General features: G+C 50.6%; 6 protein-coding genes across 6 annotated transcripts; all 6 read left to right on the top strand.

The window, feature by feature from the left end:
- Nucleotides 1–250: 250 nt before the first annotated feature.
- On the top strand, nucleotides 251–1,344 carry T069G_07540 (BTB/POZ domain-containing protein; the record flags this gene model as incomplete). Its single annotated transcript, XM_056174750.1, has 3 exons — nucleotides 251–412; nucleotides 480–609; nucleotides 674–1,344. The coding sequence occupies 3 exons, from the start codon at nucleotides 251–253 to the stop codon at nucleotides 1,342–1,344; spliced, it is 963 nt and encodes a 320-aa protein (XP_056028329.1).
- A 966-nt stretch (nucleotides 1,345–2,310) lies between these two features.
- T069G_07539 (LSM domain-containing protein) lies at nucleotides 2,311–2,712 on the top strand (the record flags this gene model as incomplete). Its single annotated transcript, XM_056174749.1, has 3 exons — nucleotides 2,311–2,418; nucleotides 2,490–2,581; nucleotides 2,640–2,712. 3 exons carry the CDS (start codon nucleotides 2,311–2,313, stop codon nucleotides 2,710–2,712), a joined length of 273 nt encoding a protein of 90 aa, XP_056028328.1.
- Nucleotides 2,713–4,417: 1,705 nt separating this feature from the next.
- On the top strand, nucleotides 4,418–5,260 carry T069G_07538 (uncharacterized protein; the record flags this gene model as incomplete). The annotated part of the gene is made up of 1 exon (XM_056174748.1): nucleotides 4,418–5,260. The coding sequence occupies one exon, from the start codon at nucleotides 4,418–4,420 to the stop codon at nucleotides 5,258–5,260; it is 843 nt and encodes a 280-aa protein (XP_056028327.1).
- Nucleotides 5,261–6,699: 1,439 nt separating this feature from the next.
- Nucleotides 6,700–7,345, top strand: T069G_07537 (uncharacterized protein; the record flags this gene model as incomplete). Its single annotated transcript, XM_056174747.1, has 3 exons — nucleotides 6,700–6,920; nucleotides 6,974–7,107; nucleotides 7,194–7,345. 3 exons carry the CDS (start codon nucleotides 6,700–6,702, stop codon nucleotides 7,343–7,345), a joined length of 507 nt encoding a protein of 168 aa, XP_056028326.1.
- Nucleotides 7,346–9,860: 2,515 nt separating this feature from the next.
- Nucleotides 9,861–13,499, top strand: T069G_07536 (calcium-dependent channel, 7TM region, putative phosphate domain-containing protein; the record flags this gene model as incomplete). The annotated part of the gene is made up of 6 exons (XM_056174746.1): nucleotides 9,861–9,899; nucleotides 10,109–10,326; nucleotides 10,454–10,749; nucleotides 10,803–11,978; nucleotides 12,042–12,437; nucleotides 12,508–13,499. The coding sequence occupies 6 exons, from the start codon at nucleotides 9,861–9,863 to the stop codon at nucleotides 13,497–13,499; spliced, it is 3,117 nt and encodes a 1,038-aa protein (XP_056028325.1).
- A 396-nt stretch (nucleotides 13,500–13,895) lies between these two features.
- T069G_07535 (3' exoribonuclease family, domain 1 domain-containing protein) lies at nucleotides 13,896–14,781 on the top strand (the record flags this gene model as incomplete). The annotated part of the gene is made up of 2 exons (XM_056174745.1): nucleotides 13,896–14,209; nucleotides 14,268–14,781. The coding sequence occupies 2 exons, from the start codon at nucleotides 13,896–13,898 to the stop codon at nucleotides 14,779–14,781; spliced, it is 828 nt and encodes a 275-aa protein (XP_056028324.1).
- Nucleotides 14,782–14,820: the final 39 nt, after the last annotated feature.

The raw sequence follows: 14,820 nt of genomic DNA, 5'->3' as shown, positions 1-14,820 counted from the left end.
TACTCCAATAAACTCCACCATCATGCACGCTGTTTGTCATTATTCTGAACTCCATGTCAAAGAACAGCCCGGAATAACTCCGGCCAACCGTTTGTGCTTAGTCACCATTCAGATTCGCTCTCCCGATCTCAGGTGGAGAACAAACTCCAAGTGGCAGGCAACTCATCCATCTCCACCCATGCCACCACAGGCCATCTTCGATCTAGCGGGCAGCCACTCGTTTAACTCGCTTAAAGCCTGAATGATCATCATGGCGGCAGTTCACGGGGGAGTCGATTTTAAGACGATGCTGCGATCGGGGCAGTTTTCTGACTTGACGCTGGTTTGTGAGGGCAAAGAATTCAAAATTCACAAAGTTGTCGCTTGCCCGCAGTCACCCGTGCTTTCTGCCGCCGTCAGTGGAGAGTTCAAGGTAAGCAGGGAGGCATACAGGCCAGTATTTCGTACAGTAGAGCGGGCACTAATAGATCTGGATGCAGGAGAGCCAGACAGGCGTCGTCCAGATTGAACTCTTCGACAGCGAGACGGTGAGGCGCATGGTTGAGTTTCTCTACACGGGAAATTATGACTGCAACCACCCCCCAACCCCCCCAAAGCAGAATTACACAGGTTGGTTCATGTCGTAGATCGGGACAAAGTACCAGTTGGTGATTCTAACCTGTACCTGTACCAGTTGGCAGTATTCAAGATGTTACACCTGCTAAAAGTACAAGCGGTCCAGCCCCAAAGACAACAAGCGCAGCCCTCCCAGTGCCTGTTGCTGCTGCAAGCACTCCAGACACGTTGACTCATGTGCGAGTGAATGCAATTGCGGATTACTACGGTATTCAAGGTCTCACGCTGCTTGCCAACCAAAAGATTCAGCAGGCATACCAGGCCAAGTGGGATGCTAAGGCTTTCCTAACTTCAGCAAAGGAGGCTCTCGACAACACTGGTGACAAAAAGCTGCATGGCATGATGGCACTTCTGGCGGCGCAGCATCTAGAAGAGCTGATTGCTTCCCCCCAGCTGGCCGACTTGGTTGGCGACTTTGCTGCCGACATCCTGCGCTACCATGCCCATAAATTGGAAGCATCTCAACAAGAGCAACTTCAAATTATCCGCCAGGAGCAAGTAGCAGCCCAGACACGACAGGCAGAGATCCAGGCAGAGGTCCAGGCTGCCGAAGCCAAGACTGGCCGCGTCATTGCGAATATCGGCAGAGTGGTTACTATGATGTGCGAGAGGCAATATTGTCGGAACAATGCCTGTGGAGAGGATTTTGGCTGCTATATTGAGCAAGTTGGCGGCACAGATGAGCCCTCGTATGTTCTTCGGTGTTCTTGGTGTCGGTGCAGGCATTAACCTGCTATCCTTGCCGATGTGGAGAGACATCGAGTGGGCCATTGAAACAATGTTTTGTACATCTGCACGTACCAGTTATAAGTCCGTCATGGCAGGCCTTTTGCCGCCGGCGCTAGAGACATGTCACACCTAGTTATATGCAACTGATTAATGGAAATCATGGTCACCAAATTACCAGCAAACGTTGAATGAATCATCATCCTGGGTAGAACACAGAAGAGAAGAGGGGGGAGATGCAAGGGAGATGCTGCACGGGAGCACAAGACACAAGACACAAGACACAAGACATGTGCAAAGCCACTTTGCTTTAGTCGGGCGGTCGCCTTGATCGGCCGCATAAGGAAGGATGCGGTGATGCCTCTCTGTCCGTGAGGATGGTGCGGAGTCCTTCGCCCGTGTCCTGCCTGGCCTGCCTTGGTAGAGAGAAACTAAACGCCGTCAAGGGCAAACTAGTTGATTCTAGCTGCGGGCATTGCGACGGAGGCCATGAGAGACACATCATGATCCATGTTATCGTGCCGTCATGGGCTATCGATACTTGGTATATCCCATCACGCTTACACCACACGTTGGTCGCTTTTCATGCGGCCTCGACGGGGAGATGCGGATGATGCCGTGGTTGGTCTCGTTTGGCGGCCGCTGAAGGCCCGTCTGAAGGCCCAGCCATGAGGTGGAAGCCTGCTTTTACCGGGTGTTGAGTGTGATGTGACCAAGTGCGGCTGGAGACGGACAGGGATCAAGGTGTGTTGGTATCCGAAAGAAACATGCAACTATCGGGGTTATCATAATAACCTGCGTAATGCACTTTTCCAGCGCAGACAGCTAAAAGCTCTAGCAGCCGAGAATCAGCCGGGCCTGAGCTTGGTGGGGCGGTCTGGTCTTTGTCTGGCATCTCGTCACGAAACTTTCAGCCTTGTGATAGCGTGCCTCTCTTTCAAACCCCAACGCCCGACACCAGCAGACAAGATGAGCTTCGTGCCGGTCAACCCGCGGCCTATGCTGCAAGATCTCGTCGACAAGACGGTCCTCGTCCGCCTAAAGTGGGGAGAGACGGAGTACAAGGGCAGATTGGTGGTGAGTAGAGCCGGAGGCGAGTTCGAGGTGGTTCCCCCTGGATAATGCTAATTGCGCCTTGCCTACTCTAGTCCATCGACAGCTACATGAACCTGCAGCTGTCCAACACGGAGGAATACCTAAACGACAAGCTGACGGGCGAGCTGGGCCAAGTTCTGATCAGGTAGGACGCGCTTTTCTGTCTTGGTTTTGTTCATGGGTTTTTAACGATTACGGTATAGGTGCAACAACGTTCTTTACATCCGCGGAGCCGACCAGAAGGAGAGCGGTGGAGATACTAGAATGGAGGATTGAAGAGGGGATACATGAGAAAAAGATGCAGACTCTTCCGCTGAGCATTGGGCCAAATGCGTTGAGGCTTGACTTGCTGCTGGAATGGGGGATGGGAAGCTATACAGACTATCATACGGGACATTTCTCAGGGAAATTCCACGATGGGACGATTCCAATCGACCTCGATGTCGATACCTGCAACCAAAGGAATGATTTACCAGGGCGTACAACAGATGGGATAAGGAAGCCATGATTACTACAGGCATCATCTCTCGAAATATATTAGCTATTCATTAATCAGCACCTGTCTTTTTACACTCGGACCGATATTTTTGCAGAGTTTGTTCATCACATGAGGAGCTGGATCCTTGAAGGTTGGAATCTTGGCTTCACTATGGTCTTGCAAAGCTGTTCATGGCGATTCATGAGATCAATTAGGCGGCATTGAGGATACCCTAGAGTCAACTTTGGAAACGGACATGTGATATCAGCTCCTCACGAGTCCATTATTCAATCAGTCAACTAAGCATATGGAGAGTCCTATTGCTCTCTACCTGCCTTGTCGAGACATCGAAATGATCCACACTGACTTCAACAAACAGGGCTATCGATCGCTGAGCAGAGCGTATGACTGGTTAGATGCATATCGTTCTCTATCGACAAGCGGCTATGAAGCAAGTGAAGCCTTGCAACTCGGCCTTGTATCCACCGCCATTGTGTGATCAAAAAGCTGCGTCTGCAGTTTTAGCTTGGTTGTTTGTTTGTTTGTTCGCCTATATGCACTTTATCGATGCTACCTTGGTCCACCCGCAAGCGCTCCAACGAATCACGGCGAGCTCGGGCGCACACCAAAAGGGCACCAAAAGGACACCAGCGTGCGTAATTACGGCTTGCAATCAGACCACGAGCCAGTCACAGCAGGCAGAGGCCCCTCCTCCGGCTCTGCAGGTGACGAGCCTTGCTGGCGGCAGTCCAATGAAGCGCCGCATCTAGACGCCGGCAGCGCTGTGGATGGGCGCCACACATGAGTGGTTAAAGGTGGTTAACCGCCCATACCCCTGCCGGGTGAGAGGAGACGGACGCCGAGATGCATGCAGAAGCGGCCTTGGTGTGCGACTTTGCCGCGTTATTGGCCCGCCGCGATGGCTCATTTGCTCATCCATGGCAAGCCGGTCGAAGAGGTTGCAGACATGGCTCACTTCCCTTGCCTCTTGGGGCCTGGTCTAGGCAATGGCCGGGCCAAGTGTCGTGACGGCCTCTCCCTCGGGTCCGCGCTTCGCAAAACGTATATCAAGGCGGCCAACACCCGTCGAGATGTTTCTCTTTTTTCTTGTTCCTCAGCAAGTTCTGCCAACCTCAAATCCACCTTTCTGTTTTTTCCCCCCTTGTTTGTTTTTTTGTTTGTTCTGGAGCTGGTCTCCCTTTTTATCTTCTAATATCACATCTCGTCTTCACTTACACAAACCCTTCACACGTCAACTACACCATCAAACATCTCAGTTGCCGGTCAGCTTGAGACGAGATAATTTTTACATTGAATTTTTTTTCTGCATTTTTTACGCATCACGACATCTTAATTGATACCCCCTAATAAACAGAATTGTGGATTTCACTTGCTCGCTGGCGATCAATACACCAATTTTTACACTTTTGCCCAAGAATCACTAGAACTCCTACAACAAAGCATCTCCCTAATCACAACAACTTTTAATACCCACTAATCAACATGTCTTCCATCCAACTCTCATTCTCTCTTCGCGTCTCTTCTGGCGTCAAGACCGTCCACCTTCTCGGCTCTTGGGACAACTACGTCGGCCAGCTCCCCCTTGCCAAGGACAAGTCCTCCAAGTCCGGCACCGCATGGAAGGGTACCTTCAAGTTCCAGAACTCCACCCTCGAGGCTGGCAAGCGATACTGGTACTACTACATCATCGACGGCTACCACGTCGCTCACAACCCTTCCGTTGAGTCCACCACCGAGCCCACCACCGGCCGAGAGCTCAACATCCTCGACGTCACCGAGGACGGTTCCAAGTCATCCCACAAGTCAAGCAGCAAGAGCTCTTCCCGACACTCTTCTTCCAAGGACAAGTCTTCTCGTCACCGTGCTTCCCTGACCGTCGATATCCCCAAGGGCCGACCTCTCTCCATCTCTCAGATCAAGGCCCCCAAGCCCATGTCTCCTCACGCCACCAAGCACATCCTCCAGTCCGACTACGAGGATCTTGAGGAGCTCACTGCCCGCTTCGGCAGCGCCGGCCTCGAAGACGATGTCCTCACCGACTTCAGCACCTCCCCCGTCTCCTCCAACGGCTCCAGCCTCTCATACCGCTCCGACAGCTCCTCCCCCAGCTCCTCGCTCTCCGGCTACAGCACCCCCAGCTCCGACTGCAGCTCATGCACCTGCGAGCGCTACGGAATCACCCGCAAGGGCGAGCGTGTCAAGATCGACTGTGGCGGCTCCCGATGCGGCTATGAGGACAGCTCTGACTGCGCTAGCGACGTCAGCGACGACGAGGAGGCCGAGTACGAGGTCTCTGCCCGCCGCAATGGCATCATTGTTGGTTGAGCGACTTGGACAATGCCTGATGATAATGACGGATGAAGAAAAGCCTTTTACGATGAAGAGAATATGACAAGCATGTTTATTCCCCACGACAGGGCAGACGGACTGCATAATGATCCTGCAGTGTTCTGTCCCTGCTCGGTGACACACATTAATGTTGTTGTGTGGTAATGTATATACAAAGCACACTCTCTCGCTTTTATACAATCATTCCCCACCGCGCCCCCTTCATAGGGCGAGATCACGCAGCACTCCAAGCTGGTTCTTGGATAATGGTGCTGCGTGATCTTTGCACCTGAGGCGCGTGTGATGACCATTGGGTCGATGCTGCGGCCCCCCGTGGAGTGGTCCCTCCCATTTCCACGGGTCTGTTTTGTTTTGTTGATTCTTGAGCCACTTTTTGCAAAAGAGTCGGATAAGAACCACTCTTTGCTCATTCAGCCAAGACCGGAAGTATCAGCCCCCTTTCTTTTCTTCTCTCGTAGAAGATACAGAGAATGAAAGATATAGGGGGTTGTCCAGCTCCGGACAACATTTTGCGACAAGGTCATGGATGTGGCCCTTTCGGGATCAGGTTATGTACAATGATTTCGGAGGGCTAGCCAGGAAAAAAAAATGGATCGTGGATGAGGGGGAGATTGATGGCAGATGGTTAAGGATTACTGCCGTGTTGGATACTTAGCTAGATGACTTTATTGAATCTACAAGTACTGACTGATGAGAGAAATTATTTGATTTACTTTTGCTTTTGTGATGTTGATGAATTTGTTAAGTACTTGTGGAATAGCCTTTGTTGCCATGTGTACTGTGCTTGATTGAATTATGCCAGTAGATGGACATAGTATACGCTTCTGCTTCTACGGCATTGACATATGGGAAAGATGAACCTTGTGATTTCTTGCTTGGCGAACACGAATCGAAATCCGCCTACATCTATTAGATGACTCAAACTACCCACCTAGTAGGTAAACCAAGATTCAAACTCTAGGGCACTGGAGAGGTATAGTGACGAGGGAACTTAATCGATACTTGGCCCCTGGATACCTAAGGCAAGATTAATGTCCCATAAGCTCTTCTTACAAGTATCTATACCAAAGTCGATGGAATAATTACTCATCCAGATACAAGGCAAATTTGTCTTGGACACCTCAATGTCCAGAAGGTTGAGTTTAAAATTGCGATAGGTAGGGAAAGGTTAACGATGATTGCGAAGCCACTCTCTGTGATAAGGCGCTGGATACTTTTTTTTCTCCCCTTCAGCCTGGGAGAATGTACAGCTGTCAGGTACCTGTTAGGCAGCTTTTCTTTCTGACCTTTTTTTTTCCAGTTGAATGTTGACTTTTTTTTCTTTCCCAGATGCGATAAAACTTTTTATGCGAATCCTTTACCGTCTCCCCCCCCCTTGCCTTGCGCTTCCTCCATCAATGCCCTTCACAGCAGAGATGGCATTGAATTCGTCATTTGGCTCTCTCATGGCGGAGATCTTTGCCATAGATAACCAGGTACCAACAGAATCGGCCCAGGAACACATTTTGCAGCATGGAGAAGACATTCAAGATGTGACGACGACCTTTGAGCGGCAAGAGGACACCTCCCAGGAAACTGAACAGCCTTGTGAGGAGGAAGAGCAAGGGAGCAATGGGGAAGAGGAGCGCACAAATAAGTTGGTTTCCTTATTTCCTGTGTTTGGTCTGTTTGCGATTAACTCGGGAATAGGGAGCCCAAAGTCGAATGCACACCGGTGGAACCTAAGACTAAGAAGACATGGACATCGCAATGGGAGACGGTATTCCCTAAGAGCAAGGCCGTCGCGAAGAACCTGTGGTATGCGGCTAAAAGCCGAACACAGAGTAAGTGGATGTCTGAAATTATTCTGCAACTCCCTCCAGATGATGAAAAGAAAGGCGTTCTGACACCAAAAAGGATTGCTTCAAAGGTCACATTCGAACTCTTCTAGTACGACAGTACAGCCCGCGCCTGAAGAGCAACGAGGTCGCCATGGGAGGAGAAGACGGAAGAGCCAAAAAGAACCAGAGGAAGACGATTGGGTCGTTGTCGCGGACGATTTTGGAATCTTGGTTTTCCTAGATGACTACATATGTACTAGATCAGCGGAAGATTCGAGTGAAGATTCGAGTGTTTAATTTCGGGGTGGGAATATTTCAGCTCTTGCTCTGTCAAGAGTTGCTTCTTTTGGGGTTTCTGTCTTTGGAGTACTGGGATACTGGATTAAGCGAGGCGTACGGGATATCTGGATTGCTGGAGCTGAGAGATGCTTGGCCAGGGACTTTTCTTGACAACTAAACCTCTACCAAATACGAGTACAGCTAGTTGAATTGAGACTCTACTTGGTTGCCTATAGCCTAGATGGAATGTAGTTGCAGTCGTCGTCATGGTTGGTCTCGATCGTAGGCCAAGGCTCAAGCTGACTCGAGCTGGAGAGGGCATCTGACACGGTGCAAGGATAATACGCGTAGGATCAAGGCCAGCCTCATGCAAATCAGCCAACAGTGATGCAGAAATATGATCTGTTCGAACAAATTGCATGTATAAAGCGACAGCTGAAGGGTCTAGAAACCCAGAGCCAAGCAATAGTATATATCACAAGCCATACTGGTCCATTGGCATCCCTTCGTATCCATGACAATGACAAGGCTCTCCCTTAACCCTGGTTCGCCCTTCCCCCCTCAACGGCGTAGCGCCGGGTGACGATGGGGCCTTGAGTTCAGCTCGCCACTATGCAAGCGACTAAACCGGATGAAGCAGAGCCTTGCCAAGGGCCTCAGGAACGCCGTCTTTTAAGAGGGAGGAGAAAGTTCGCTAACCGTTGGATGGGGTGCAGTCATGCATCGGACGGAGTGGTTCGGTGTCTCGGCAACATTTTGTAAAAATAGATAAGAGTAGGGTGTGAAGATGTAGAGATCTGAAAAGAGGAATCACCGAAACTGAGGATGTAGGAGTACAGATATTTGCATCATAGATCTGATATTGGGAGAGGAGAGGAGATGGACGGGCCTTGCTTTTTTGGGGATGCAGGGAGGGGAAAAGCCGTCTGACAAGTCATTTTCGCGTATTGAGATGGACAGAGTTCTAGATCCATTGCTAGTTGCAAGCACGGTCTGACGGCATATGGTGTTACTGCGTCTTGTGCGAGGCCCAGACAGGACATAAGATTTGGTTGGTGTTTTCTGTGTAGACTGGTATCGGATGTTGAATACCTGGTATTGATATGGAGATCGAGGTTTTACAATACGAGTACCGTACAGGCTTGGATTTCATCAGTGATGGGGGCGTTAGACTCTCGGATTGTCCGTACAGTGGATGCCTGTAGGTACCTGTATGTGCTAAAAGCTCCAAGGTTGTCCGCTGTAAACTGCCTCCAGGGCAATAACCAGCCACTACGCCCTGTGACCAAAAGCCGACCGCACTTCTAGATTCTATCACTATTCACAAAGACCATCTCATCTCACCCTCTCTTGGCTTTCTCGCTTCTTGTCATCACCGCATCGTCTTGACGTCTTTTCTGAGACATTCCGCCTCTAGCGCCGCATCGCCTAATCGCTGTGCCGAACCGAGCAAATCATCCCAGCAGGCATCATGGCCTCTTGTCTTGCAGCTGTCCAGTGGCGGGACGCCAGCATCATCCGCACCCGCACCAACTCTCGCCTTACCCTCTGTTGCCTCTCTCGCTCTCCACCACAGACCCGCCATCGCTACGAACCGTCTAAGCCCACTCGTACGAGTATTACTGCTGCTAGTTTAGTACATACGAGTACCTAACTAATGTCTCCATCTCGTAGGCATGTCCGAGTACACGTTCCTGTAGCCCTGCGACTGGGCTGGACGCTCGCTGGAATTAGCCCGAGCCTTGTGACTGGGGACTCGCCGACGAGAAATGTGCCGATCGCTTGCTGAATCTGGCTTTCATTGGCCCTCTCCTCATAAATGGCACCCAAGACACTGAGCCGTATCTGCATTTCCGATTGGCGACAGATAACAGGGGATATCCTGGAGGCCGTGACCACGTACGGGTCGGAGAGCCTTGCTTGCGCTGTCGCTGCTGGTTGCTAGCACCAAATATTATTGCCCCTTTGATTGCCATCCACTTCCGAAGGTGCAAGATGGGGCATCTCTGGCGGCCTGCCAAAGACACTGCCAATTGCGCTGGTTGCGAGGGGCGGAAGAGGCTGATGGACATCCATCGCTCCTCTTTGTCCCCTCTTGTCAAAGATTACCAGCCCCCAGTTCGTCCCAGCTCGGACCCTGCTCCGTGGTTCCCTAGTTAGCAATCCCAGGCTAAACGCATTTTTTTGCGTGGTTGCTCATGACTGCGTTGTGCAGAAGACGACGAGTACTTGTACAAGTCCAACGCCAACTAAGCTTGTGCGCGGTCGGCTTGTCTTGATTCTTTGCTACAGCATTGCCTGGTTGTTTCGATTTGATTCGGTTGCTGTCCCTCGCTCGCATTGAATCTCCTACCAACGGGACACGGGCAAGATACACGAGATCCCACCTGTTGGCTTCTTCCCAGCGGTGAAGATGTCTTGCCTTTGCGATGCCTGAGCTGCAGTCTCGTTCCCATCGCCAGCCTGTCGATATCGCCATGTCATTGTACGAGCTCCTTCCGAGGGGCCTCACCGTGGTACGTCATCTCAACTATAGTTCCGATCGATTTCTATCCTGGAGCCTCGAGTCTCGCTTCTATCCACAGCATCGCGGGCGGTGCTGCACCTGCATCTGCACCTGAAGAGCTGAAGCGGGACGCGGCAGTTATGGAGCAAGCCACAACTTGAATCGTGCTGTGTACCGTTTGCTTTCAGCTAACCTCTGATACATTTTGGTTCATCATAGCCCAATGACACTCGAGTTGGATCTGGCCGTGATGGCTCTGACGGCGGTACTCTAAGCACGGCAAATGGCAACAAGTCGAATTCTCTGTCTAAACTTGGTGCTACTTTTGCTCCTGTTGCTATCTATCTGGGTCTTTGCTTGGCCCTATTCCTTTTGCTGCGGCCTCGTTCTAGGCGAGTTTATGCTCCAAGAACTATTCCCAGTCTTCGATACCCAGAGTATGTCCTATCTTTATCTGCCTTTCTATCATCTTCATCCCTGTATCTCTCTTGTCTTCACATTCGTAAATCCCCAAAACCGTTACAATTGCAATGCTGGCACCATATCTCACATAAGACACTATAGGAAGCCTACTCCTGAATTGCCTTCTGGTCTCTTCAACTGGATCATACCCTTCCTCAAGATTCCAGACACCTACGTCCTCAACAATGGCTCTCTTGATGCCTACTTTTTCCTCCGCTATCTCAAAGTTTTACGAAATATTAGCCTCGTTGGCTGCTGTATCGTCTGGCCAATTCTCCTCCCAGTACACGGCACTGGCGGTAATAGTCTTACACAGCTTGACCTCCTGACCATTGGAAACGTTGTCTCCGGATCTACAAGACTTTGGGCCCATGCCATAGTTGCTTGGTTATTCTTTGGTAGGTTCAAGTTAGCCCCTATCCACCGCTACAACGCCCGTATTGACGTGCAGTTGAAGGCTTTGTGCTCTTTACAATTGTCCGAGAGTGTATCTACTTTGTCAACCTGCGTCAGGCATACCTTTCATCGCCTTATTACGCCGATCGACTGTCGTCCAAAACGTTGCTCTTGCTGTGTATCCCCAAGCCTTACCGCGATGAGGCTCGACTCCGAAAGCTCTACGGCGATTCTGCGAAGCGCATCTTCCTACCCCGCACAAGTAAAGATCTTGCGAATCTGGTCAAAGAGAGAGAACAGACGGCTATGCGACTAGAGAAAGCTGAAATTGATCTTATCAAGAAAGCCAACGCCGCGCGGAACAAATATCTTCGCAAGAACCCACAATCCGCCAATGTGCTTTATCAAACTACTAGAAAAGAGACCGAGACTTCCTCAAATAATGAGATAACCACTCTGGATAGTGGCGAAACCGTCCGGCAACCCAATAGTCCGCTCGAGGTAACCCTGCCTGGGTCCCAACTTGGAGTGGATATAGAGAATCAGGCAGGCTATACTAGCGTTGAGGGGAGCCCAAAGCAGGTCAATCTCGAGGAAGAGGAAGAACTTAAAGCAGAAGACTTGGACTATGTGCATCCATATGGCCTCAGACCCAACTTGCCGGACGTCAGAGGCTCCGTTGCAGCCCAATGGATACCAGCAGAAGCCCGGCCACATCATCGGCCAATCGGTAACTTTGGCCGTCGAGTTGATACAATCAGGTGGACTCGCAATAGACTCAAGGAGCTTAACATACAAATTTTCAAATTGCGACGCCAAATCAAGCGAGGCGATGTTGAGCCTCTTCCGGCCGCGTTTATAGAATTCGATACTCAGGAGGCTGCCCATGCCGCACAGCAAGTTGTTGTGCACCATTTACCGCTGCAGATGGCCCCCGGGCTGCTCGGTATTCGCCCGGACGAGGTCATATGGGAATCTCTGCGGATGAAATGGTGGGAACGTATTATTCGACGCCTGTTGATTCTCAGTGGCATCACCGCCGCCATCATCTTCTGGTCCATTCCCTCCGCATTTATTGGCATAGCATCCCAACTGGACTTTTTAACCGAAAAGATTCCCTTTCTTCACTGGATCAACAAGTTGCCTAGTTTTATAATAGGCGTTATTAGCGGTCTTCTTCCACCATTCGCCTTGTCTGTGCTCATGGCGCTGGTGCCGATTTTGTTGAGAAGTAAGGAGTCCCTACATTTACAACCCCTGTTTGGAATATGGTAGACTGACGCCCCTTTCATAGTTTGCGCTGCTCAGGCTGGCATTCCGTCACTGATCATTGGAGAATTTTTTACGCAAAACGCATACTTTGCGTTCCAAGTCGTTCAAGTCTTCTTGGTCACTACCATCACTTCGGCCGCCTCAGGTGCACTCCAGGACATTATTGAAAACCCGCTGGGTATCCAATCACTTCTCGCACAGAACCTGCCCAAGGCGTCGAATTTTTACCTGTCGTACATCTTGGTTCAATGCTTAGCGACTGGTGGTACCCAGCTGCTGCAATTGTTTTCCTTGATTCGGCACCACATCGTGGCAAAAACGTCAGATGTGCCCAGGAGACGATTCACAACCTGGCGTAAGCTTCGGCCAGCTCGTTGGGGCGGCATCTTTCCAGTGTTTACAAACATGGGAGTGATCGGTACGTACCACTTTTATTTCATACTCCTTTGAAAGAGGAAGCACTGTGCTAATGCAGATACGACTTGCAGCACTTTCATATGCCTGTATTGCGCCGTTGATCCTGATCTTTAGCGCGGGAGGCATGGCTTTTATTGGACTTGTTTGGAAGTACAACTTGATTTATGTTTTCGACACTACAACAGACAGCAAGGGTCTCTTCTATCCGCGCGCCCTACAGCAGTTAATTATTGGCCTTTACCTGGCAGAAATCTGTCTGATTGGCCTCTTAATTTTGAATCGTGCATTTGGACCCATGGGTATTGTCATCACCCTCCTTGGTCTAACGGGCTTGGTTCATTTCCTGCTTAGAGATGCTATTTTGCCTCTCATGTGGAACTTGCCGCAGACGTTGGCAGTGGAGGAACAGATCCAAGAAGAAGAAAAGGCAAAACTTGCAGTCCACAACGACGATGGGGAAGCACATGGAAATGACGCCGGCGGTGCGGCTGCAAGCTACTTTGACGTGGAACAAGCATTTGGAGACGAAGAAGAGGTCGAGATAGAAGAGATTGACGAAGACGATCACCACGTTGTTTCCAACAGGGGTCTCGAAGGCGCCAGCAGTATTCGAATGGCTCTAACAGCGTGGATGAAGTCTGCTGCCATAGAAAAAGTCAAGACTGAGATGGAAAGGTCCGGGCTGAACGCGATGCTGGACAAGATGTTTGCATTTGCGAAGAGTGGAGATGGAGAAGGGCCTCCTGGCTTTCTTGCCAAATGGCTGCACCCAGAGGAGCACGAAGACTTTGTGGCATTACGCAAACTGATTCCCAACGAGGAACGGCCGCCTATTTCGTACACGAACGGAGACAAATACGCTACCTACCAGCCCCCGGAGCTCTGGACGCCGAAGCCAAGCCTCTGGATACCAAGGGATGAGGCTAGAGTGAGCCGACAGGAGGTGGCACATACTCGGCTTTCCACGCCGATATCTGATTTGGGAGCAACATTGAACGAAAAGGGACGGATTACTGTTGATTTAGACGCAGCTCCATTTGAAGAGCATAGGATGATATTATAGCGAGTTTGTTATACATTGTGAGCATTTTGCATTACCTACTAGGTAGAACTTACTATACCCGGCCACAGTTGAATGTGCATGGCCACTACTGAAATAATATAATGATTGAATTTATGGCAAATACAGCTTGTTATCTTCTCTTTTTGTGAGATCAGCTTGTACTATCTTCTTCACGTCTGCAACAGCTGTAGGTCAGCGCCACATCAAATGAACCATCAGCCATCAGCCACACCCGTAGCTTGGACTGACCCCACTACACTGCAAAGCTCCAAAAATTCTTGGTCTTTCGCAGACCTTGAACTATCATCTTCAATTGGGATTTGTCGCATGACAAACTACATTTTCCTTACTTCTTTTCTGCCACAACTGTTCAATTCACATCCCTGAGCAGCCGAAATGCCTCTCGATACGTCAACATACTCCCTCGCGCTTCTGCGCATTGACGGCCGACGATGGAACGACCTCCGTCGCCTGCACGCCCAGATTCACACCCAAGACGCCGCAGACGGGTCGTCATACCTCGAGATGGGCCACACAAAGGTCATGTGCGTGGTGACTGGTCCGGCTGAACCCCAAGCAGGTCAGCAGAAGAGGGGGACTGGCGGCGGTGGCCAGGCTGGCGGGCAGAAGGACGGGGCGAGTATCGTGGTGAATGTGGTAGTGGCTGGCTTTTCGAGCGTGGATCGCAAGAGGAGAGGGAGAAATGATAGGTGAGAAGCTACATTTGACAAGAAATGGGAGATGGGAGACTAACTGAGGGGATTATAGACGTATCCAGGAGATGGAGATTACGATTCAGAAAGCGCTGGCGGCCAACTTACATGTCCATCTTTTCCCACACTCGACGATTACGGTATCCTTGCATGTTCTGTCCCAGGACGGATCACTCTTGGCTGCGTTGATCAACGCGACGACGCTTGCACTCATCGACGCTGGTATTCCTATGACAGACTACATTACGGCTTGTACCGCGGGCTCAACATCATCCTATGCCGCTGGCGATGATTCAGCCGATCCTCTGCTCGACCTCAACACTCAAGAGGAACAAGAGCTGCCTTATTTGACGGTTGCCACGCTGGGAGATTCCGACAAGGTTGCGGTGCTGGTGTGCGAGAGCCGTGTTCAGGTGAGCCGGCTGGAGGGCATGCTGGTGGTGGGCGTTGATGGGTGTAGACAGATGAGGAGGCTGTTGGATGGAATTGTGAGGCAGAAGGGGAGCAAGATGATTAAAGAGGGGGCGGTGCAAAGGAGTGATATGATGGCTGTGAGCTTGGAGGATTAAGTGGTTGGTGTTTTGGACTGCGAGTTTGTATGGGCAACA

Source organism: Trichoderma breve, chromosome 4 (genome assembly GCF_028502605.1).
Source record: "Trichoderma breve strain T069 chromosome 4, whole genome shotgun sequence".
Lineage (NCBI taxonomy): Eukaryota > Fungi > Ascomycota > Sordariomycetes > Hypocreales > Hypocreaceae > Trichoderma > Trichoderma breve.
The sequence above is the reverse complement of the archived record's forward strand: the minus strand, read 5'-3'. Positions and strand labels throughout refer to the sequence as shown.